The sequence below is a fragment of the Pelmatolapia mariae genome, linkage group LG5 (genome assembly GCF_036321145.2).
Source record: "Pelmatolapia mariae isolate MD_Pm_ZW linkage group LG5, Pm_UMD_F_2, whole genome shotgun sequence".
Lineage (NCBI taxonomy): Eukaryota > Metazoa > Chordata > Actinopteri > Cichliformes > Cichlidae > Pelmatolapia > Pelmatolapia mariae.
In genome coordinates this window covers 38,478,455-38,505,223 of record NC_086231.1, presented here as the reverse complement: position 1 = coordinate 38,505,223, position 26,769 = coordinate 38,478,455, and the positions used below count along the sequence as shown (strand labels likewise).

At 38.9% G+C, this 26,769-nt stretch overlaps 1 protein-coding gene and 1 pseudogene across 1 annotated transcript; both read right to left on the bottom strand.

The window, feature by feature from the left end:
• Positions 1-5,171: 5,171 nt before the first annotated feature.
• On the bottom strand, positions 5,172-7,990 carry LOC134627293 (acidic mammalian chitinase-like). Its single transcript, XM_063473250.1, has 11 exons — positions 7,966-7,990; positions 7,848-7,874; positions 7,542-7,746; positions 7,354-7,410; positions 6,952-7,117; positions 6,635-6,759; positions 6,390-6,513; positions 6,119-6,301; positions 5,859-5,975; positions 5,631-5,763; positions 5,172-5,428 (listed from the first exon to the last, which is right to left on the bottom strand). The coding sequence occupies exons 1-11, from the start codon at positions 7,988-7,990 to the stop codon at positions 5,172-5,174; spliced, it is 1,419 nt and encodes a 472-aa protein (XP_063329320.1).
• Positions 7,991-18,642: 10,652 nt separating this feature from the next.
• Positions 18,643-21,877, bottom strand: LOC134627292 (acidic mammalian chitinase-like; annotated as a pseudogene).
• Between the last annotated feature and the right edge of the window lie 4,892 nt (positions 21,878-26,769).

Below are 26,769 nucleotides of genomic sequence, written 5' to 3'. Positions count from 1 at the left end.
CTGAGAGTCACAGTAATTCAGACAATAGAATATATAAATAAGTCGAATTGTTTTGCATTATATAGGCTTATGCCCATTTTATTTGAAAGGGACATTTGTCTGTGAAATAGAAATACTATATTCACAACCATCTGTCTTCTTGAGGAAAGAGAAATGTCCTCTTCATGGTAAATGGACTGATTCGTATATGGTGCTTTTCTACTCTACCTGAGCACCCAAAGTGCTTTATACAACATGCCTCATTTACCCATTCATGCAAGCGCTTTTTTTTTCAATGCTTAAGTGCTTTCTATCTAACATGCACACTCTGATGGCTGCATCAAAGAACAACTTGGGGTTAGTATCTTGCCCAAGGATATTTGGCATGCAAACTGGAGCAGCCAGGGATCAAACAACCAGTCCACCACTAGAACCTGCTGTACCTCCTGAACTACAGCCACCCCTACTCCTTAAATAAACAAACCACGGTTAGAGTTGTCCCTAGTGTTTAAATACCTGGTAGTCTCTATGTTATGGCATGCATAGGTTCTTTCTCTTTAGCACCCTGGTCATAGTGAGAATACTCACTAGCTTATATTTTGGTGGAGTTTTCCGTGTTCCTGTGGATAGAGGAAACAGGAAGCTGGTCGCTTGTTGGCCTGCAGAATATGCTGTTTGTCGCCTTAAAACATTTAAAACATTTCTGCCTTGGAGAGTTATTGCTTGTGAGTATTAATGTACAACATGTTTACAAGTTTATTTGGTGCATTTCTATTACAGAGATTTGTTTAGAAACCAGTTATTTCATCTGTTATGTTTATCTTTGAGGAAGCTAAACTCGCTAAGTTGTATTGTGATCAGTACTGAGTTGCTGCTGATTACGCATACTATATAACAGTATCGTTTATATCCTAGAAGTGTAAGTTAAAAGGAAAAGACATCTTGTAACATTTAACTTTGTGTTTGTTTTTAGTTTTACGGGAAGAAAAGGATGTCAATCATTGAACTATTGATGAAGTAAAAAGCCTTAAACTTACTTCCGCCTCCAATGTTCATTGAAGCCGTTAGCTCTCTGTCAAGTTGGGCAAAGGGACGCACAATAAAGACAGAACACTCGATCTTTTGATTTTAGAACTGAAGAAGCCTCTTTGAAAAGAAAGCAAATGGATTTCTTTATGTTTTTTGAAAACTTTTTACCTTTGATCAAATTTCTTAGATTACCTGAATGACTTGGATGACTAACCCTATGCCGTAAATTAATTGTCTAGACCAGACCTTCCCAAAGTGTGGGGCCCGCCCCCTAGGGGGGCGCAGAGCCATGGCGGGGGAGGGGGGGGGGCGTATGAAAAGGGGGGGAAAAAAAACAAAACTCTTTGACACTGCTAGCACGGGGCGCCTACAGAAACGCAAAGCAGGAGATGAAGCATCGCTGAATATGTTTCCAAACCAACTTCATTCTAAGCCAAAGACTAGAAAATATGGTGAAGCATATCTTCCCTTTGGTTTCACCTGCACAAGTGCCAAGGTAGGTCTCCCCTGCAGAATTGGTTTTCCCTTAGTCGGGAGCACGCGCTGGGCTGTTCAAATCACGCACAAACAGTATCCCACATTCTTGATTTTTAGTTCAAAAACACTTCTTGTAATGACTAACTACTCCTGACATTTTGGAGATGTTAGCTCTTTATACAGTAAAGTTACAGTGGGATTAGGGATGGGTACCGGTATCCGGTGCCATGATGGCACCGGTTCTGACATAAACAGTAGTAACCAGACCGAAAAGCAGCGCACATTTCGGTGCTTTATTTCGGTGCTATTTTTCCTGAGATGCCATACACTTTGAATTCTAGCCAATCATTTACGTTTTCGAGGATAGTAGGCGGGCCCAGGTACGTACGTTCTGTTAGAGCAGAGCTACAGATTAAAAATGCCCAAGGCGAAGCGGTCAAAGTCTGGCTGTACTTCACAGCAAAAGATGCAAACTCAGCAGCCTGCAACAAGTGCTTTAAGGTGATACTGTGATACTGTGCAAAGGAGGTAACTCCTTGAATCTGATGAAACCTGGCGACACATAGCGTTTTTTTAAAAGCCGAGAAATGCACCGTATTTGATAGCTTGTTGCAAGACCTCACACCGAGCACATCTACTGCGGGTGTGGTGCCTGTTATCGGAACCGGAGTTAGCAACATCCCCCAAAAACTCGAAGGAGAGTCCTGGCCCCTAGCCCTGCCAGTGTAGCAGAAATGATGACGGATGATGATGGCAGCAGCAGCCGTTCTTCTCTGGGTGAGTAGCTTAATGTTGTTCGTGTGTAATTTACGTTGAGTAGGCTAACCACGTTATTAAATTAATGCATGCAAGGTGAACTAGCAAACCCCGTCGTAATTACATGCAGCGGTCTTCTTGTTTGATGGCAGATACTCCCTTCACCCTGGCCAAAAAGGCTAAAATGACCAAAGAAAAAGTGGTAAAAAGTTAAACATAAGAAGTTTTTGGACAAAGTTTGTGTTTTTTCCATTGTTTAAGCACTGCTTCCAGCCAAGAGTGATACCATATATGCCCTATAGCTGCAGAAAAGGATAACATTGTTATCTTTTTACAAAAAAACAGCTGAACATGAGAGGTTTTAGGACCAATTTTGTGTTCTCCATTCTTTAAGCACCGGTTTGAGCACCGTTTAAGCACCGGCACCGTTTCAAAAGTACCGGTTTGGTACTGGTATCGGAAAAAACCTAAACGATACCCATCCCTAAGTGGGATACAAATAACATCAGGCTGATCCTGCCATGATTTGTCCCCCAGTTCAAATCACGGACAAACAGTATCCCACAGCTGTTTATGTTTTTAAACCCATTTTGTACATAGAGGCATTTTTTGACAAATGTATTGATAGCAATGTTGAATATTATAACACAGGGGAAAAAAAACAACTACACGTAAAATAATCACACCGTGACGCCTCTGCCTTTCTAAATGGAGGGACAGTAACTGCGTGTGTATATGTAAGTGTGTAAAACCTGCAGATAGTCAGATTAACAGAAACAGTATTTTGTCTCTATCTGCCATTCTGCAATTCATCTCATGTAAACAATAACGTGGCGCACAGCGTGACGTGAAAAAAGGCACATACCTTTGACGTTGCGTGACGAACTCTGTATTCCTCGTCCACATGTAAACGCAAAAAAGGAGTTTTAAAAATCTCCGTTTTCGGTGATTCGAAACGCCGTTTACGTGTGGACGAAACAGCTGCGTTTTCAAAAATACCCGTGTAGGTGTGGACGTAGTGTAAAAGAGTTAGTAGTTTATTTTCTTACTACCTTTATTGCAGATTACTTGTATTTGCTTAATTGTTCACTAAATGTTTGAGGTGTGAAATAAACCGCAATGGAGCAAAATATGGGTGTGTGTGGTTGGAGGATGTGTGTGTGCGTGTGCATGCGCGGGGGGGGGCGCAAACATTTTTCTTGTAAAACAAAGGGGGGCCTAGCAAAAAAAGTTTGGGAACCACTGGTCTAGACCCTGTTGGCAAGCATCACAGTGAACATTAGATTCTAAAATACCCTTGAAAACATTGCCATCCAGTAGAGAAATTGTCCAGAATAAACAGTAGTAATATCAATTTATAAACAGGACCCACGTTTCAGATAATTCGTAATGCAAAGTTTCTGAAATGAAAACATACCTTAGATGTTTTTGTTACATGTCTTGTTTTTTTGGAGTTGGTTATATTTTCTGCATTGAAAATTGAACCAAATTTCCTCCACCGTGATTGCCAGTTATCACAAATGTTTGATTGCAGTTTTTGCCTCTAAGATAGCCTCTGTAATATTTTGCAGTATTCTAGCAATCTCATTTATCTAGTCATCAATTCAAGGGGGAGTTCTTCCTTCACCTTAATTAAGGGTTTTTGTTTGTTTTTTCTGTTAGAAGGGAGTTCTTTCTTGCCACGATTGCTTACTCATGGAGGGTGATCTGATTGTTGGGGTTTTCTGTTTTCTCTGTATTATTCCAGGTTATTACCTTACAATATGGTTGTATTGTGCTATATAAATAAAACAGAATTAAATTGAACTGCATAGTGAAGTACTGGCTTAGGATTTGTCTTCAAAATGCTCACAATAATTTATCCTTTATAGCTTTTTCTCTCTGCAGGACTACAAGAACCATAGTTTTCCACAGCTGCATACCAAACAGATAAATAGTGCACTCAAATAACAAAATGTAGTTTTTCATTCAGTGACATATATTATTATTATTATTATTATTATTATTATTATTATTATTAAACTAATAAAGTTTGACAATGAAAGTTTGATAATACCAACCATTGAATAAAATATCTTAAACCCTAAACTTGAAAGAAATGCCAAAAAACTAAAACTGCTTCATCATACCCTGCTTTTTTCTTTTGTGTTTTCTTTTTTATATTTATTATTTATGTGATATGTTCTCTGTTTTGAAGGTGTTTCATCCCTGCAGGGTCACTCAACATATTGTTACATTTTTTCCTAGTTAGATCACTAACACAAACAGGGATTCACCTGTTATTGGAGATGTGATTCCTGTAATGAATCATAAATGACTTTTTTTCTGGACTGCTAAATCACTATCAGACTCATAAAGTCTGGACTGAGACTTGCCCCTTTGATGTTGTGACTTTACAGCACAGTTGTTCCAGGCTAACTGAAAACAATTACCATTCACTGCTCACGAGGTTATTGATAATAGTTTTTATATAACAGAGTGAACTACTTCCATAAACATTAATCTGGCAGTTCAAATCGATTATGATACGATTATGATACAATGTCTATTATATTACTATTATGTACACTCAGTTTCTGTGACTGAAATGAAATCCCATGAGTGTATATGTAGTTGATAAAATCCATTATATTATATATTATATTATTGTTGCATAGAGCATTAACAATGGTTGTAAGAGGCAACTTTTTTAGATAAAACCTTTCAGAAAAAATATTGTATTTTATGATTAATAAATATAGCAAAATAATAAGCCAATTTGTAATAAGGTACTTTGAAGATTTTGTTTTGAAATTTGCAATCTGTATGAGACATTTAAACAAAAAAAATCATTTACGTAAATGATTGTACATATACAAGATGAGTTTAATGATGATGTTTAATGAATGATGTTTGCATCAGATTTAATACACACTGCCTTCACTCTTGGCTCATGGCCAGCCACAACACTTGCAACTGTCATGAAAGACAGATCCAGCTCCACACTGGGAAACATGGGTCACACCACCAGCACAGTTGTAGAAGGTGGTTTTGTCATCTGGGTTAGGGTAAAGGCCATCTGGTTTCCCATTGCAGAATCCCGGTCCCGGGGCATGGGTGGTAGTGGTTGTGGTGGTGGTGGTGGTGGTTGGAGTGGTGGTGCTTGCTCCAGGTTTTGGGGTGGTGGTTGAGGGTAGTGGGGGAAGCTCTGGAAAATACAACGATTAAATTCACGTTTATATAAGTCACTGCTTAAAATCGATTCTACCTTCTGAAAATATGCTTGCTTAGAAAATATTACGTCTTCATATCTAAATTTCAGAGGTTGTTATGATACCAGTTCCACACTGATTTTTTTAAACATAGAAAGACTACAAGAAATCTTTTGCGTAAATCTGCTTTGGGCATACCAATTTCAAGAAGGTTGCGAAGATGGGAGAGCAGAGGATGGGGACCCTCCCCACAGAATTTTCCTGCAAAGTCATCCAAATCAAGAGCCCACACAAAGGCACCACCAAACTGCTGATCTTTCAGGTAACGTACCTATTGGGGAAAAATTAAACAGAAATTGATATCACTACCTTGTACATACATAAATGTGTTAAACATAAAGAAATGATACAAGCTTTCTCACTTACCTTGGTTTCATAGCTCTCCTTGTTGTCAAATCCTACCCACTCATTGTTTTTGAAAGCATAGGGGACTTTCTGGTCTTCAATCCAGTTAATGGTGGTGCCTTTCACGAAGGTACAGATCTACAGCACAGACAACGTGAAGAGATGTGTGAAACTTAAAAAACTTCCTTCCTATCATATCAAAGTTTCATTCAGTAGATATCAAAGCAACTGATAGTATACATCATGAGGTAATGATTAAATTCCAGCCTTAAGAAATGTACCTCATAATAAGACCAGAATCCAGCTTCACGGGTGTATGGACCAGCTGATGCTGGGCCGCTAGCTGGAGCACCAACACCAGTGTTTGATGATGTCAGACGGAAGGTACGACCATACGATGCAAATCCCATCCTCAGCTTCTCCAGTGGGGTGCCATTGTCTCTCCAATATTTCATGGCAAAGTCCTATAGAAGTCAAACAAAAGGTGAAGTTTGAGTTCATAAGAAGGTATGTCTCAAATTCTTTTTATTTCAGTTTTAACTGTTTACGTACAATATTGAAATAGATAAGGTCACCAGCGTCAAATGATCCACGGTACAGAGGGCTGTTGTGTCCAGTGAATTGCTCCCAAGTTCCATGGAAGTCGTAGGTCATCACATTGATGAAATCTAATTCTCTGCAATAAGGAAATAAACATAAACAGTGATTTGCATGCTTACATTGCACAACTGTCAGATTTCTAAAAGTAGTAGTGGAAGTAAGATGGTTACTTCCATCTTACAAAGCAGGACCCTCACTTGGCTATCTCAGCGATCTCATATCCAGCATCAATGGTTCCTTTTCCAGCAGCAACGGCAGCAGTTAGCATGAGCTGGGGATTGCCGGTAGCTTGGGCTTCAGCTGCATAGGCAGCAACAAGTTCCTATAAAAGTGCACCACATAACAGTGTAAGAATGGAGTCCATGGGGTGGCTGTAGTTTAGGAGGTATAGCAGATCATCTACTGATTGGAAGGTTAGTGGAATCAGTCCATTTACCATTTACCATTCAAGTATGATGCAAACGAAACAACATCAATGAGATGTAGATTTTAAAAAATGGAGATCTATACCCACCCTGCAGAGCAGAGTAAACCTCTGTTTGTCCTCAGGAGGGCTTCCACGGGATCCAGGGTACTCCCAGTCCAAATCCAGACCGTCAAATCCATGAGTCCTCAGAAATCTGATAGTAGACTGGATGAACTTCTGACGATTAGCTGCAGTAGAAACCATGATGGAGAACCTGCAAATAAATAAATAAATAAAAAACCAAGTTAATATTTGATCTTTATAGTAAAATCTGCTTACTGCTTTATGTATTTAACAGGAGAATTGTGATTAATGTTTGCTGTGTTTAATAATGGAAACTTCTTTTTGATTTTGATTTGATTCAGACTGATGGTTTACACACAATATTTGGTTAGCTACCTACCATTGTCCTAATGTAAAATAATATTCTTTCTTTAAAGTATTTCTTACTGTGTTGACCCAAAGTTCCATCCACCAACGGCCAAGAGAGTCTTCAGGTGAGGATTCCTGGAAACAGCAGAAAACTTGTAATATTAAAGAAACTGTAATATCTTAGTGGACAACTCTTAAAGACACGATACGCTCAAGAGGTATTGTGTTTTGCTTTACCTCTGACCTATAGGATAATATCCACTTACTTGGTCTTCAGATCATTGAAAGACTTGTAGAGGACGTCGTCATTCCACTCGTAGGTAACCAGCTCATTGTTGTAGTTGATGATGGAGAATGCATAGATGAGGGTGGTGCATAGGAAAGGGTCCACATTTTGTGGCAGGAACTTTCCATCTCCAGGCCTGTACTGGGACCAGTTGGTGAAGTAGCACTCCATCCTGCTGGTAGCTCCTGTGTTGGAGCATAGAAATATAAAAGAATCACAGGTCCCAGTAGCGATACACAAGTAATGATCAAAATGTCAGTTGTTTACCAAAGTAAACCCAACTTACCCAGCTGGCTTATCACCAGGCACAAACCTACGGAAATTTTAATATAAGGGTAAGCAAAATAAAAACACACTTGCATGATATACTTATATTGCATACATCCAGTAAATTCTTAAAATACCTGCTAGAATTGTGAGCCTGGCCATCTCAGATTCACTTCTTAAGAGTTCACTTAATGAAAATGAAGTTGGTTCTACAAATCAAGCAACACTGTAAGACGTATAAAAGTATATATAAATAAATAATCACAATTAAGAGAGAATAACTTCGAGAGACTGTTCCCCTTGTTCACTCACCTTGAGACCAGAAGAAATACCCAAAAAAGCTGCAGCAAAGGTGGGTCTTTTATACACCTGATTGTATTATGAAAACAAGGAAGGTATAGCACTCTTTCGTAAATCCAGGTCATAAATGGTTTCTTTATTAGGATGTGCTTTGATAAGAGAGTGCTCAGTCTTAGCCATAAGTAGACAATAATTTACTCTATGTGGTATTCTTTTTATGTATATGACCCTGGTGTACCTTAGGTCACTAGACATATCATATTATCATCAGTATTCAGTTAAACCGATCTTAGGACACAATAATCTCCTGATATAGCCTTGTTTTGGATACAGAACATATTGTTATGCTGTCATGGTAACCTTACCTGGGGAAATATAGGTATGCAATTTTATTTTTTGATTATTTTTGATAAAAAAACAAAGAAAATAACTAAACGGATTATAAAACAATAATACACATTGAAATGCACAAAATGAAAATGTAAACTTTAATATTTCAAGATTAAAGTCAATCTTCAAAATACAGTGAAGTGTTTATTTAACAATATTCTGCACATTTCAAGTTTATTCTGACAATACAAGAAAGAAAATCCTTTCTTACTGATTAATGATCTACTGATCTACATTATGCTATATTTGCACACTTTGCATCTTGCACATCTTCATCCTGTCTTGTCTTCAATATCCTGACCATAACTTGAACCTGGTATTCAATACCTACTGCACAATCATCTCACTTTACTGTAATTACACATGACCACTTCGTATTGTTTCTGTCCTGTCTTTGTTTATTGTGCATAGATGTAGTTAGTAATAGTACCTTTTTAGCTCTTAATTTTGCCCAAATTTAGCAAGTTATTATTTATTTGTAATTCCTAGTTTTATATCTCTCTGAGATTAATTTGTTTATATTCTTATAAATGCACCATGGGGGGCTTGGGGCGAAACGGCATTTCGGTACGCTGTATACTGTGTATATTATTGTACTGACAATAAAGACCTTGAATCTTGAATAATGCCTGGAACTAATGGTGAAGGTTTGAATTTCTCAAAATCTGTTTGTTTTTCCTTTAAAATTGTCTGTTTTTATTGAGTTTCAGATTGTTATTTAAAATAGATGGCCATTTGATAATAAAACAAGCTTATGGCATCGACTTTGAAACTTATGGCATTGCTCTGAAACTGGAAACTAGAAAAGAAGTCCCTTTTTTATTATTGGAAGTTTCACAGACCTATCTGTTCATCCCAAAGCTCTATATGCCAACTTTGTGTCTCTATTATGACATATAGATAACAAGGCAGACCTGAACAACAGCAAAAGATGTATTTGTTTTCCACGATAACTAATTTCTTTAAAAAGGGAAAATAAATAAATTAATTCAGGAATCAAACTAAATATCTAACCAAAGCATACTTATCTCTAAGTATGCTTTGGTTAGAAAGGTGGCAATAATCAAAAGAGAAGCTTGTAAACTGAGCCATATTATGACATATGACATTTATTTCTTTATATCATATTATGGCATTTATATCTTTTGTTGAAGACTAGCCATGACCTTTGATCATCAACCATAAAGCAAAGCAGCAACAAAGTAATTCCTTCATATATATATACACATATGTGTGTGTGTGTGTGTGTGTGTGTGTGTGTGTATGTGTGTGTGTGTGTGTGTGTGTGTGGATAGGTGCATAGGTATAACATAATATACCTACATAATAAGTAAATAAGTAAATTACATGTTAATAAGTGCTAAACACATAAAGTCATGGTGCAAAAATATGTACAAAGCTGATCAGCTGATCAAAATACAAACAAGTCTTTTTGTTTTTAATGGCTGTCATCTATGGCAGTTCTTACAATCCATTCAAATAAATTTGATTCACTTCAATTCAATTTTACTTATATAGAGTGCCCAACACATTTACTTTCCCAAGTGCATCATTACAGCTTTTGCCATACTGATCCACTTGATTCTCATAGTTTATTCAATGTTTATTATTTATTTACTTTTTAATTTTTAAGATATTATGATTAAAATGTACAGGATTGGGGGAAAGAAAAAGACAAAGACAAGTTACGTTGGGAAATGGCTCAACAGAAACGTCTTGATGCATGCTCAATCATCCAGGTAAGTAAATCTCCAAAAGTTGATTCTGTTCATCTGGGCTTCACTTCACTTGCATCCCAGTCACGGAAGCGTTGGAGGTCGTCCGTAAGAGATTACAGGATGACCCCAACCTCAGCAACAGGACCACTCTCAGCATCGACCAAGTGTGTTTGCTTTTGGAACTGTGTCTTCATTCCACCTACTTCACATACAAGGGTCAGTTCTACAGGCAGAAACATGGGTGTGCCATGGGCTCCCCAGTTTCACCCATCGTGGCCAATTTGTACATGGAAGAAGTGGAAAAGAGGGCTTTGCTATCCTACCCTGGAACACTACCAAGCCATTGGTTCAGGTATGTGGATGACACCTGGGTGAAAATCAAATCTCAGGATGTACTACATTTCACGGATCACATTAACTCGGTGGACCGACACATCAAATTCACCAGGGAGGATATGAAAAGTGGCAGGTTAGCCTTCTTAGACTGTGAGATTTCCATCAGTAATGGGGGACATCTAAAAGCTGACGTGTACCGTAAACCTTCACATACGGATCAGTATCTAAGGTTTGACTCTCATCATCCACTGGAGCACAAACTGGGTGTCATCAGGACGCTACAACACAGAGCGAACACCGTCCCCACAGACACAGCAGCCAGGGAGGCAGAAGAACAGCACATCAAGAAGGCCCTGAGTAAATGTGGTTATCCCAGCTGGACTTTTGTCAAAGCTGGGAAGGCGCCAAAAGAAAGCTCCAGCCGATCCAGGAGAGAAGGACAACCGCTGCCCAAGCGAAAACCTGTAGTGATCCCATATGTGTCAGGAGTATCGGAGCAGTTGAGACGCATTTTCTCTAAACACCGGGTCTCTGTGGCTTTTAAACCCCAAAACACGCTGCGCCAAAAACTGGTCCACCCCAAGGATCGGGTCCCCCGACACAAACAGAGTAACATAGTGTACGCTGTTAAGTGCAGGAGGATTGCCAGGATTTATACATCGGGGAAACGAAACAACCTCTGGCTAAGAGGATGGCACAACACAGAAGAGCTACCTTGTCAGGCCAGGACTCTGCAGTCTATTTACACCTACAGGCCAGTGGACACTCTTTCAAGGATGAGGATGTACACATCTTGGACAGGGAGGAACGCTGGTTTGAGGGCGGAGTCAAGGAGGCCATTTACGTGAAAAGGGAAAGACCATCTCTGAATTGAGGAGGGGGCCTAAGGGTACATCTGTCACCATCTTACAATGCTGTGCAGCCATTCCCCAACTCTCTGTGAATGGGACTCATGGCCATTGATCAGTGGGTTTTGATCAGTGGGCTTTGATCAGTGGTTGTTGATCAATGGTCATGAGAATTTGCATAATTAAGATTAAGGAACTGACCTCCCAGCCCATTGTTCCTTCAGTGGGCTGGTTTCAGTCATTATGCAAATGTACTGTTTATAAGATTGAAACCTGCAGTCAGCTGAGACTGAAGAAGTCACTTTGATGAGTGACGAAACGTTTCTCCCACAAAACACTACGTCCAGATGAACAGAATCAACTTTTGGAGGCTCAACAGAAAGAGAGGGAATTAGAGGGGATTAGAGGAGAAGAGAGAAAAAGAAAAAAAAACAACCTAAAAATCTGTTTAATCACCTGCTGGGGAAAGAAAAGCAATAACAGAGCAACACAGCAGGGAAACCACAGCAACAACAACAACCAACATAAGCATAAGTAAAGAATAAATATTGACCGTCAACACGCGATGTGTTTAGAGGCAACAGCCAACCAAGAACGTGTGTGTCTGTGAGTACCTGTTTGTACACAGGTGTGTGCACTTGTATTCACAAGGTTTCTCCATTTAACTGTCTAATAGTAGGTAGGGTAGGGTATAGGGAGCCATAGCCCTGTCCCCCGGGACATGAAGCAGGCATTGACGAGACTAGAGGCCCTCCCAACTACACTGACGAAGGTGGGACAAAACCTCGACCTCCCACCCCGACTAGGTGATGGAGCTGATCAACGGAGCCTAGAGGGCTTGATCTAACATGGCAGCAGAGGTTGTATCAAGACTAATATGTTCTATCAGACGGTCTCTAAATTGGTAAGAACAGTTTTCTTGGCAATGCATAGGGCAGTGAGAACCATGTGGGCTGCGTTCGTCTCTATAGTGATGTCATCCAAGTTGCCCAACAAGCAAACTGACGTGGAGGCTGAAACGTTACATTTCATACACTTTGAGAAGTCTTAACATATCCAGGGGAAAAACCTCTGAACTGCTGGACAGCATAGCTGGACTGGCCATTGGGCATACTGGGCATTTGCCTGGTGGGCCGATGGTGATTTTTCGTTTTTATGGGCCAGTTTTTTTGGGGGTCTTTTGTAACAGTATAAACAATGAAAGGTGATGGATTGGCCAGATGCTGGCCGATGTGTAAAAATAACTCAGCTGTTTGGTGGTGGCTATGGCGGAGCTTCCACAGAGGCCAGCAGGTGGATGACGGAAAGGGGAGGCAGGAGGAGCAGAGACTCGAGGCGGCCGCAGGTCCAAGTGTCAGGTGAACTGAACTTCAGGTAAGAAGTTATGACCTGCAGTCTATCTGGGTCAGATATAATCAAGGTGTAGTTTATTTTCGTTATGCTGACTTTTTACAGTCAGTTACAATAACTCGTACTGCGTACTAGCTAGCATGATGGAGTTTCTATACAGCTGGGTGGGTGCTATGATGTTACTGATAGTGACCTTTATTTTATTCATAAGGTTAGTTAGTAGAGTTGCCAACCGTCCCGTAAAAAACGGAATTCAGAGACGTAGTCAGAGAAAATATTACGCCTTTCGTATTGAGCTGAAAAGGAGCACAGTTTGTCCCGTACTTCAGCTATAGAATGGAAAAAGACACAAAGCTGGAGTTATTCTGTGTTGTTACGCTGCAGCTGCCTCTTCTCCTCTCATTCTCTCCCCCTCCCTGTCCTGTTGCTACTTCAATCATGAAAGTGATCAATGATCAGCTGATCGGTTTTTCTCTCTTGTTTGTTTATCGCACACTTTGCACCAGAAAGAGGAAACCAGCGGATGTCGCGCCAGTCTCTAGTCAAAATGCCCAGGCTGATTTTTTGTCCCAGTCCAGCTCTGGTGGACAGAACCAAAGTGTGAGCAGTTGTTAGAAGACGAACATCACCCATCTTGAACATCCATTGATCTGTATAGTGCACTCTATGTAGTATTTTTAGTGTATTAATTGTAGGCTGGGCTATCTAATCAATTTAAAGGTTTTTGAGCATTTCTGAGACCAGAAGTTTTGCTGTATAACTAGTCTGTCAAACGGAATAAAGTCTGTTCTTTCTAATATATATTCAAAGTATTTAATTCCTTTTCAACCCCAATCTGGGAAGTTAATCATATCATTGTTCTGTAGTATGTCAGGGTTAGTCCAGATAGGTGTACATTTGCATGGGATTAATGAAGACATTTTTAGAAACTCCCACCGTGCTGTCAGAGAACAGCTGATGTTGATGCTTTTAAAGCATTCATGTTGTTTGATGTTTGAGCTTATAAATGGTCTGAAATCTCTAGATTATTGCATTGTGCCTGTTCTGCATCTAGCCAAGGTTCATCTAAGAGACCGTGTTTTAAACATCCTGAGATGAATTGTAGCATAGTTGCTAAGAAGTAGTGTTGAAAGTTAGGCAGATCTAGTCCTCCTTTGTCCTTGATCCTCTTTAGCATTTTGGTGGTGCCGACTGAAGCCCCATACCCATCAGACGGCATCTAAGACTGAAGGTGTTCTAAAACAAAAACAATCTTCATCTCTTTCGTCTCCTTGAACTCCACATAACTGACCATTTGGACTTTGCAAGAGAGCACCAAGCACAGAAAATTGAAAGGTGGAAGAAAGTTTTATTCTCTGAGAAAAAATGTAACCTTAATGGTCCTGATGGTTTCCAACGTTACTGGCATGACAAGCAGATTCCACCTGATATGTTTTCTACACACCACAGTGGAGGGGGCGCATGATGGTCTGGGGTGCTTTTTCCTTCAGTGGAGCAATGGAGCTTCAGGAGGTGCAGCTGTGTCAAACAGCTACTGGCTATATCCACATGTTGCAGAGAGCGTCCCTCATGACTGAGGGCCCACTTCTGTATGGTAACAACTGGGTTTATCAACAGGACAGCGCTACAGCACACAATGCCCGCAGGACAAGGGACTTCTTCCAGGAGAATAATCACTCTTTTAGACCATCCTGCGTGTTCCCCTGACCTAAGTCCAATTGAGAACCTTTGGCAATGGATGGCAAGGAAAGTTTACAAAAATGGACAGCAGATCCGGACAGTAGACGCCCTTCGTGTGGCCGTCTTCACCACTTGGAGAAATGTTCCCACTCACCTCATGGAAACGGTTTTGAAGTGATCAACAATGATGGCGGAGCTACTCATTACTGAGTTCATGTCTGGAACTTTGATTTCTGTCTTAGGGGGTTACAGTTTTTTTGGAGGTGTGGTCCTAAACTTTTGATCAGCTGTAAAACACCATGTTTCAGTTTAAGCGTTGTTTTCAATAAAGTGCATGCTCAAAAAATTGTCGCACTCCCATTTCTTCTTGTTGCATGTTGAACCTGCCCTTTTTTCAAGTGGTCTTAAACTTTTGATTGGAACTGTATTTGCACAAACTTCTGCTACAGTCAAGTGTGAGATGGTCTGATAAAGAAGCTGTGGCTTCAGCTGAATTGCTGCTGGAGGAATTTCCCTCAGTCCAGTTGCAAACATAAGGATGCCTTCTAGAGACATATTTCTCTCTGAGGATCTAAAAAGGGGTGGAAAGAGTTATTTATAATCAGAATAAACTGACAAAAGTGTGCAATTACACTTTGTTCACAAGATAAATATACTTAGTTTTGCACTTCCATCAAATTTAATACCTTCTACAGAAAGCAGATAGTCTTGCCAGTAGCTTTGTACTCTTGGCTCCTCTTGACACCTGCTGCTGCCAAGTGGACGGAATTGCACATGGAAGATGTTCTGCAGAGCATCAGCTGTCAGCCTGGTCTCAGTATAGCACATGAATGAGAAGAAGAGTGAGGGATGATGTTGCAGGGCGTTAACAAAATCCAGTGTTGCTAGACCTTCTCTGAACCTATGAAACAGTGTCATTAAAAAAACTGATTAGTTGTTATTGCTCAAGGTTGTGTTGCCTTACCCTACAGCTTAATCTGCCTCTCAACAAGCAAGCAAGTGACAATGGCAAAACACTCTGTTAAGAAATTAAGCACCATTGTTATCTACCTAAGACACTCATCCTGATACAAAAAGTCCCCCTGAAAAAGTTTTTGCATTTATAATATTTGTTTTCCTTCTTTATTGGAAGTGGAGTAGATCTTGAACAAAATAGAAAGTTCATTAGAATAAAAGAATAACCATATAATCTTATAAAAAGATTTTATCAAATGGGCAAAGAATAGTTTGAATTTTATACCTTTGGATGGGAAGATGGTTTCGCTAGATAAAGTACCACTGAATGTAATCAGTTACAACTTTTCTTATCCTCTAGTGTCCTTATGAATAGTAGCCTGGTGTTTGGAGCATGCTATAGTGTTTTTCTGAGAGAACCCTCGTGTTCCTTCTTCCTGATGTTGCTGTCATTTGGTATTGCTACGGCCGTTTTCCTCAGCTTGTCCACCATTACTATGTCTGGTTGGTTAGCCATCACCATTTTGTCCGTCTGTATCTGGAAGTCCTACAGGATCATAGCTTGGCTATTCTCCATCACCCTTGGGGGGCGCTTCCATTTTGACCTCGGGACTACACCGCACATATGTTCCTGTACACTATGGCGTTCCATGTATGCCCTGCCTGCTAGCATCTTGCACCCTGCTGTTATGTGCTGGATTGTCTCAGGGGCATCTTTACACAGCCCGGTGTCTTGCCTGGTGTGATAGACCCCAGCCTCTATGGATCTTGTACTCAGAGCTTGTTCTTGTGCTGCCATGATTAGTGCCTCTGTGCTTTCTTTCAGTCCAGCTTTGTCCAGCCACTGGTAGGACTTCTGCATGTCAGCCACCTCCTCTATCTGCCGGTGGTACATGCCGTGCAGGGGCCTGTCCTTCCATGATGGTTCCTCCTCTTCCTTCTTTTTCTTGGGTTTCTGCTACCTGAGTTATTCACTGAGCACACAGTCAGTTGGGGCCATCTTCTTGATGTATTCATCGATATTCTCATCCTGGACTGTGCACTGAAAAAAAAGGATTGGCTATCTCTTGAATTTATGTAAGCATCTTGCACATATTCAACACAGTTGCCTCATGCTTTAAAGTTAAGTGTAACTGTATATTGTTCAACACACTTGGTGAAAGCAAACTTTAGTTAAATCTTCAAGGTACTAATCACAAAAATCTTTAACAATAAAAACAAAAAACAAAGCCTAATGTCAAGTCTATTTAATACTCCCTTTCTGACAAGAAATCCTCTAGGATGCAAACAAATACTGTAATTCTTTGGTAAGTCTTTCCAATGGCCTCTATGTAGAGTTCAGTCATATAGGGTGATCCTGGATTTTTTTTAGAACAGGATAGAGCAGGATGTATTCTACATCTTCCATATCCATATCATGGTTGATTTTATGGTTGAGTCTTTCAGTTTTTTAATGGCAGCACCCAAGAGCTTCTCAGATGACCAGCTTGGTTCAACATTTAATGGTAGTGCTTTCCCTCTTATGGGTCTCATGTCAGTCTTTGTTTTGTTCATCATCCCAGCAAAAATATAGATTACATATTAGAAAAAAGATGGTGGTCACAGGTTGAAAACCTGTTGTCAGACAACAAAATAAAAGTTTTCAAATCTTTTTTAATATCAAATCTTTTTTAATAATACCTTCACTGTTTTTCTTTTGATTTCTTTTTTGGATTTTGAGAGCATCCTCCTTTCAGGCTCTTTACCTTCAGGGTAGCTGAACAAATGACTTTGGCTGAAAGGAGGGAATGAGAGGGAGATAGTAAGAGGCTCTTCATTAGTTTATCTTTGTATATAACTCAAAAGCAAACATGATAAAGTTAATACTGGAAAAACATATGAATATAGTATACATAAAACACCACCTCTTCCCAGTCAGATCCACCACAAACATGTTTTTGCTTTCAGAAATGTATATTTATCAGTCATATCACACCGGATGTCTATAATTTCCCAACTACAAACAAATTCTTTCATTTATGACACTATTTGGTTATACATGAATACAGATCTGAAAAGTTCAAACACCAAACATGTGAACAAGTCTTGCCCTCTTCATTTTATTTTCTTACAAAACTAGTTGGACTTAAAAGATAACAGCCGGTGCAGAAAGTATTACCTCTTGAGTATTTGAGGTCTGCTGCTGTGGCAGCAGCTTTAGCCAGTACAAAGCTGTTTTTTCCACATGAACAGTGAAATTTGTTTTCAAACTTAAACCCACAGAATGGACAATACATCTTGCTCTGAAAAACTCAAGTTGTCTGAGTTTAGTTGTTTATTTTACCTAAAGCAAAACAGCAGTCAAACAAACCCTCATGTGTGTTTCAACAGATGACAGATTTTCAGGCTAATAGTTAACATCTAATAGCAAACCTATATCTATAGTATTTTCATTCCTCACAAATCTGAAAAATTCTCCACTTCTTTTAAGTGTCTCCCGGAGCAATGCTTAGCATGTTTTGGTGTTTATGTGTCCTTTTCCAGCGTTTTTCTATTTGCTGGTGTTTTCTAAAGTTGCAGTCCATTTGGCCTCTCATGGCCACCGTACCTTCCTGTTTCAACATGACTTTGCACCAGTGAACCAAGTAAGGTTCATAAAGACATGGATGAGCACATTTCGTGTGGAAGAATCCTACTGAACTACAAAGAGTCCTGACCACAACCCGATAGAACAGTTTTCGGTTGAATTAGAGCAGAGCTTCTTATCCCACAGTGTCTGACCTCACAAATGTGCTTCGAGAGAAATAGTGAAAAGTTACCATAAATACACTACTAACACTCCCAGAAGGGTTGAAGATTTTATAGCTGCAAAGGGTGGGTCAACATTGTATTAAACCTCTATGCATGTGAAAGCAGAAAAGAAAAGAATTTTGGCAATATAGTGTATTTTGCAAGGTTAGAAACTCCAAGCAGTAATTAACACTTTATTCAAAGCTGAGGTGACTACTGTGACATTATTTTTGTTTTATTTGCTTTTTGTACGAGACAAAATCACTATTAGGCTGATGATGTCTGAACTGAGACCTTCATTTTTGATGACGCGAGTTATACCCTGTTTATGGCAACTCTATCTATCTATCCAAGGACCCGAGTTATATAGGTGAATGAATGTGTACATAGAGGATACACTGATACACTTTAGTCCCTTTAATAGATGATGTTTGCACCAGATGTAATACACAATGCCTCTGCTCCTGGCTCAAGGCCAGTTACAGCATTTGCAATTGTCATCAAAGACAGATCCAGCTCCACACTGCCTCACGTAGGTGTTGCCACCAGAACACATGTAGAAGCTGGCTTTGTCATCTGGGTGGGGATATAAACCATCAGGTTTCCCATTGCAGAATCCAGTTCCTGGGGCATGGGTAGTAGTGGTGGTGGTGCTGGGTGGAGAAGCGGTGCTCGCTTCAGGTTTTGGGGTGGTGGTTGAGGGTAGTGGGGGAAGCTCTTGACAGTACAGATCAAAGGAAATAAATGTTACTGGTGGTTTTTCATTCATGTGTATCAATAAGCATGAATCCCTTAATGCGTAACTGGCTAAAACACAACGTCACCCTAACCCTACCCACCTTTGACCTATTAACATGAATTCTTCATTACTCCAATCGCTACATGAAGAACATTTACATTTACTAAAACTGTATCGAACATATTTGTATTTTTATTGACTGTTGTAGTAACATCTTATCTACATTACAGAGGTTCATATGATAACAGTTCCACACTAATTTATTGAATATATAAAGACTAAAAGAATTCATCTATATAAATCTGCTTTGGGCATACCAATTTCAAGAAGGTTGTGCAGATGGGAGAGCAGAGGATGGGGACCCTCCCCACAGAATTTTCCTGCAAAGTCATCCAAATCAAGAGCCCACACAAAGGCCCCGCCAAACTGCTGATCTTTCAGGTAACGTACCTATTGGGGAAAAATTAAACAGACATTGATATCACTACCTTGTACATACATAAATGTGTTAAACATAAAGAAATGATACAAGCTTTCGCACTTACCTTGGTTTCATAGCTCTCCTTGTTGTCAAATCCTACCCACTCATTGTTTTTGAAAGCATAGGGGACTTTCTGGTCTTCAATCCAGTTAATGGTGGTGCCTTTCACGAAGGTACAGATCTACAGCACAGACTACATGGTTAACATCTGTCGTTTTACAAATATCATTAGATATCAAAGCAACTGATAGTACACATCATGAGGTAATGATTAAATTCCAGCCTTAAGAAATGTACCTCATAATAAGACCAGAATCCAGCTTCACGGGTGTATGGACCAGCTGATGCTGGGCCACTAGCTGGAGCACCAACACCAGTGTTTGATGATGTCAGACGGGAAGGTACGACCATACGATGCAAATCCCATCCTCAGCTTCTCCAGTGGGGTGCCATTGTCTCTCCAATATTTCATGGCAAAGTCCTATAAAAGTTAAAAAATTTGAAGTTTGTGTTCATAAGAAGTTACCTGTTAAAGTTACAGTTACCTCTTAAATTAATCTTATTTCAGTTTTAACTGTTTACTTACAATGTTGAAATAGATAAGGTCACCAAAATCCTGAGATCCACGGTACAGAGGGCTGTTGTGTCCAGTGAATTGCTCCCAAGTTCCATGGAAGTCGTAGGTCATCACATTGATGAAATCTAATTCTCTGCAATAAGGAAATAAACATAAACAGTGATTTGCATGCTTACATTGCACAACTGTCAGATTTCTAAAAGTAGTAGTGGAAGTAAGATGGTTACTTCCATCTTACAAAGCAGGACCCTCACTTGGCTATCTCAGCGATCTCATATCCAGCATCAATGGTTCCTTTTCCAGCAGCAACGGCAGCAGTTAGCATGAGCTGGGGATTGCCGGTAGCTTGGGCTTCAGCTGCATAGGCAGCAACAAGTTCCTATAAAAGTGCACCACATAACAGTGTAAGAATGGAGTCCATGGGGTGGCTGTAGTTTAGGAGGTATAGCAGATCATCTACTGATTGGAAGGTTAGTGGAATCAGTCCATTTACCATTTACCATTCAAGTATGATGCAAACGAAACAACATCAATGAGATGTAGATTTTAAAAAATGGAGATCTATACCCACCCTGCAGAGCAGAGTAAACCTCTGTTTGTCCTCAGGAGGGCTTCCACGGGATCCAGGGTACTCCCAGTCCAAATCCAGACCGTCAAATCCATGAGTCCTCAGAAATCTGATAGTAGACTGGATGAACTTCTGACGATTAGCTGCAGTAGAAACCATGATGGAGAACCTGCAAATAAATAAATAAATAAAAAACCAAGTTAATATTTGATCTTTATAGTAAAATCTGCTTACTGCTTTATGTATTTAACAGGAGAATTGTGATTAATGTTTGCTGTGTTTAATAATGGAAACTTCTTTTTGATTTTGATTTGATTCAGACTGATGGTTTACACACAATATTTGGTTAGCTACCTACCATTGTCCTAATGTAAAATAATATTCTTTCTTTAACCTCCTAGGATATGTAGACATCACATTTTGGGTTATTTAGACCAAAATACTCAATTTGCTTTACAAGGGCCTGATATCCACTTACGAGGACATTATACTGCTACTGTTCTATCAAAATTTTAAACGAATATCCTGGCTCTTATTTTTCTTAAAAACAAAAATAGGGTAAAAAAAAATCTGGTAATTCTTTGTTTTTACGTTCATTGGGCCCCAATCAGCCCAAATATCAAAGAGAAATTAAAAATGCATGCTGTGGAAGAGTTCGGGTCTTAGGAGGTTAAAGTATTTCTTACTGTGTTGACCCAAAGTTCCATCCACCAACGGCCAAGAGAGTCTTCAGGTGAGGATTCCTGGAAACAGCAGAAAACTTGTAATATCATTAAAGAAACTGTAATATCTTAGTGGACAACTCTTAAAGACACGATACGCTCAAGAGGTATTGTGTTTTGCTTTACCTCTGACCTATAGGATAATATCCACTTACTTGGTCTTCAGATCATTGAAAGACTTGTAGAGGACGTCGTCATTCCACTCGTAGGTAACCAGCTCATTGTTGTAGTTGATGATGGAGAATGCATAGATGAGGGTGGTGCATAGGAAAGGGTCCACATTTTGTGGCAGGAACTTTCCATCTCCAGGCCTGTACTGGGATCAGTTGGTGAAGTAGCACTCCATCCTGCTGGTAGCTCCTGTGTTGGAGCATAGAAATATAAAAGAATCACAGGTCCCAGTAGCGATACACAAGTAATGATCAAAATTTATTTTCTTTAAAAAAAAAAGCAAAAAAACCCCCATAACTTACCCAGCTGGCTCATCACCAGACACAAACCTAAGAAACATTAGAATGTAGGCAAAAGCATGATAAAATAAATGTCAGTGTTTACATTTATATTGCATGCATGCAATAAGTTCCCAAAATACCTGCTGCAACTGTGAGCCTGGCCATCTTAGAGTCACTTCTTAATATTTCACTTGATGACTCTAAGAGAAAAAAATGATGTCAGTTCTACAAATCAAGCAACTCTATAAAATCTACAATCTCCCACCTACCTACATACCACCAATAAAAAGAAACCGCGATTAAGAGAGAATAATTCCTAGGGGCTGTGTCCCTTGTTCATTTACCATCAAACCAGAAGAAAGACCCAAACAGCTGCAACAAAGTTTGGCCTTTTATACACCTGATTGTTCTACGAACACAAAGACAATATAGCAGTCTTTCGTAAATCCAGGTCATAAGTGTACTGATTATTAGGACATGCTCTGATAAGAGATTGCTTAGTCTTAGCTATATGTAGGCAATAATTTACTCAATGTGGCACGTATATGACCCTGGTGTACCTTGGGCCACCGGTCACATATCATATCATTATATAGTATATTACATACAGGGGGTAAAGTAAGTATAGAACATGTCACCAATTTTCTAAATAAATATATTTCTAAAGGTGCTACTGACATGAAATTCTTATCAGAATTCATTCGCTAACAACCCATCCAATCCACATACGCAAAGAAATCAAACCATAGATGTCCGTAAATTATGCAAAATAATAAGAAATAATACAGGGGAAAAAGTATTGAACACACACAGAAAGGAAGTTGCAAGAAAACAGTCATGACACTCGCAGAAATCTATCTGTAACTAGAAAGCAATTCTGTCAAGAATTAGTAATTAGCTGGTTCAGTCCCAACTGATGGCCTATAACCTATAAGAAACACCTCATGATAGATAAAACCAATGAGCTCTCTGAGGACATACTGATAGCACTGGTTACAGAAGAATTTCTAGGCTACTGAAGGTTCCAGTGAGCACTGTTGGGGCCATAATCCAGAAGTGGAAAGAACATCATTTTACTGTAAAGTGGATTAGGGTTATGACCACCTGCTCCATGCAAGATTTCAGACAGAGGAATGAAAAGAAATATTAGAAGAGTTTTCCAAGAGCCAAGGACCACTTGTGGAAAGCTATAGAAAGACACTGAATCAGCAGGTACAATTGTTCCAAAGAAAACAATAAGTTACTCACTCCACCGCCATGGCTGGTATGCTCACTGCGTAAGACTCCAGTGTTGAAGAAAAAGCATGTTGAAGTACATTTAAACTTTGCTGAACAACCTTTTGAATGCCATAATACACACGATGTTTGGGTGTCAAAAAACACTGCATATCACCCCAGAAACTCCATAAGAACAGTGAAATTTGGAGGTGGGAACATCGTGGTGTGGGGCTGTTTTTCAGCACACGGCAGTGGGACACTTAAACTGAAGAAAGGGTGAATGGAAAAGTGTATTGAAACATTTTTGATAAAAATTTGCTTCCATCTACCAGGATAATGAAGATGAAATGAGGGTGGACGTTTCAGCAAGACAGTGATCCCACACACAGCCAAGGAAACGCTCAATTGGTTTCATGGTTATTCATTAATTAAATATAGGATGATATGATACCTGATAGAATTTTTGTTTTGGATACATATCATATTGTTGCTGTCATGTTCCAGATTAAAGTCAGTCTTAAAATGAATCATTGGAGGAAGTATTTATTCCTTTATGTTTTTTCTATTCATTCATTTCAACATTTTATTCTCATAATACAATATAGAAAATAATTTCTTCCTGGTTTATGACTATACTAATAATAAAGGTTTGAATTTATTCTCAAAAAACTCTTGTTTTTACTTAACCCCTCTTCTTTTAGTTGGGTTGGAGGTTGTTAAAGTGGATGACCTTATAATTGTTTCAATAATAAAGTCTGGTTGATGGTTGGTGGTTTGATTCCTGAAAAGAAGCCTTCTTTTTTTTAATGTGTGAAGTTTCGTAGACCCAAGTATTCAACATCTGTATGTCAGCTTTGTGTCTTTATTATAATAATAAGATGAAAATTACATGTCAGTTGTCATGGAAAATCATTAGTTTTCAGTTGTAACCGATAAATTAAAAAATTAAAGCAAATAAAGCACAATTATATCATAATATAAAGTACATCGATCATATGGGTGCATTTTGTGATGAAGTGAATGACTCCAATGACTGATACCTAAACATAATAGATGAAGTATGAAAAATAATAATCACTCAATGTTTGTCAGCTATGGGACAATAATAAAAAAGATGATCATAAACTGAGAAACATCATGAAATAACAATATAGAAGTGCCCATCTTCTAAGATTAACCGCGTTGATTATTTTACATCTCTCCTTTGTTGAAGACTGGCCATGACCTTTCATCATGAAAATGTTTCACAGTTAGTGCCATAATTAACATTTAGGTGATTTGGAAATAGGCGTGAATGAATACACAGTATCCTGTGCAATAAACAGATTTACAATGGTATGACGTTTGCGTGTGCTGGAACAAGTGATAAACCACTAACAAACTTTCAATGAGTGGAAAGGAACTTCTGAGAATCTTGGCCAAAAAATACAGGTGATTCTGGACCCCCACCTGCTGCATGAATTTTCATTGTCAACAAATCATTCTTTACTGTTTTCAGATTTCATTTTTATTTCATAAAGTGTTTTGAAACAACAAAATATACCCTTTATTTTCAAAAAAACAAAAAGAGATTTTCCTTGCTTGTGCAATCAGTTAGTGCTCACTCCTTCACATTATCTTATCACTTATCACTGTAAGATAACGTGAGGCCATCTATCTAAACATTATTTTTTTAGATGACACAATATCCCCTGTGCTTTCCCTTACAAACCCTAGAATTTCTGCAGTTTACCTCAATGCTACATGTAGTTTTTAGGGTGTGAAATAAAGTGTGCAAATTAAAATTAAAAAGGTGCTTAAAAATTAATCTTCAAAAAATAAAATAAAATGCAAAACACAAACAGAACATATGATACATGTTCTGTTCTGTTTGTTCCATTTATGATTGCTTGACCGATAAACCTGCAACTTAGATTATACTACCAAAAATATTCGCTCATCTGCCTTTGCATGCATATAAATTTAAATGGCATCCCATTCTTAATCCATAGGGCTCATTATAATGTCAGGCCACCCTTTACATCTACATCAGCCTCAGTTTTTTTGGTAATGCTTTCCACAATGTTAGGAGTGTGTTTATAGGAATTTTTGACCATTCTTCCAGAAGCACACTTCTGGAAGGTGAGGTGAGGCACTGATGTTGGACAAGAAGACCTTGGCTCACAGTCTCCACTCTAATTCATCCCAAAGGTATGCTATTGGAACGACGTCAGGACTCTGTGGAGTTTTTCCACTCCAAACTCATTCGTCCATGTCTTTATGGACCTTGCTTTGTGTACTAGTGTGCAGTCATGTTGGGACAGGAATGGGCCATCCCCAAACTGGTTCCACAAATTTGGGAGTTTGAAATTGTCCTACATGTGTAGGTATGCCAGAGCATTAACAGTTTCTTTCACTGGAACTACGGGGCCGAGACAGATTCCTAGTAAACAACCCCACATCACAGTTCCCCCTCTGCCAAACTTTATACTTGGTACAATGCGGTCAGACAATTACCATTCTCCTAGCAATCGCCAAACCTAGACTTGTCCATTGGATTGCCAGACAGAAAAGGATTTAGGCTTGCCTACCACTTCAAAGCTGAGTTACTGTCATTCCAAAACACTTCCACTTTGATATAATACAACTAACAGTAAATTGTGGGATATTTAGCATTTTTTTTATGTCTGGACCCTGCTGCACAGGTGACATCCTAACACACTGGAGTCTCTGAGAAAGACCCATTATTTCAAAAATGTATGTAGAGCCAGTCTGCATGCCTTCATTCACCTGTGGCCATGGAAGTGATTGCAACACCTGAACGTGTCACTCTTCCAGCACTGTGTTTTGTAGATCTCTTGAACAGAATCATTATCACCCAGTTATTAAATGCTATATAAATGGCACTATTACTGGTAACAGAAGGCAAAAAGGTATGCATACAAAACACCATATTACATAAAGCAATGCTTCAATGTAAAACGAATTCAAAATTAAAAACATTTTATAAACACATAAAGATCAAGATCATTTTGATTTAGTCAAACTGAAAATGATCTTCTCTCTTTTTGCTATACACTGTACAACCTCATTAGTTCCCAGAACTCAAAGTCTATGCAAACTCGTTGCCTCAAAGAAATTGAGTAAAGTTTACTCAAGATGACTAAGTTAAGGCAACTTATTCACTTTGAGTACAGAGTAAAAACCTATTTAGTTTCCAGAACTCAAAAAAAATATGCAAACTCGTTGCCTCAAAAAAACTAAGTAAAGCTTACTTAAGATGACTGTTAGGACAACTTATACATTGCAAGTCTGCAGTATTAAGAATAACTTGATATTTCTGACTGTACAATACTAATTTTTTACCTACTGACAAACATTTCAAGTTCAACTAAATGAAAAAACAATTTGTGGTAACCTGAATATGATTAAAAATAATTAACAACACTTTTTGTAATGATGTTAAAATCAGCCCAACTTTTATTTTCAAACACAACAAAGTATAACAGCCAACATACTGGACACTGTTCTGCTGAACAACAAACAATTATGTTGCCATCACTGTTATAATCTTACAATGAAACAAAGTCTCAGATGTAATGATTAAGAAAATAAGTTTAGGCCTACCACAAGTTTGTTTTGTACTTACATTACTTATATAATCAAAATAAAATATTTATTGTTCTTTCACAAGTGCAGTCTCTGATTTAAACAACACATTTGTTTTACATTCCAACACAGGAGCTGGAATGTTGTATTATTTTAAGGATGTCTTGTTTCCAGTCCAGGCATTACTGCCTGAATGACTGTCATGGATCGAAGTGATCCAAATGTAGGTGCAGAAGAAAGTCTTTAACTTC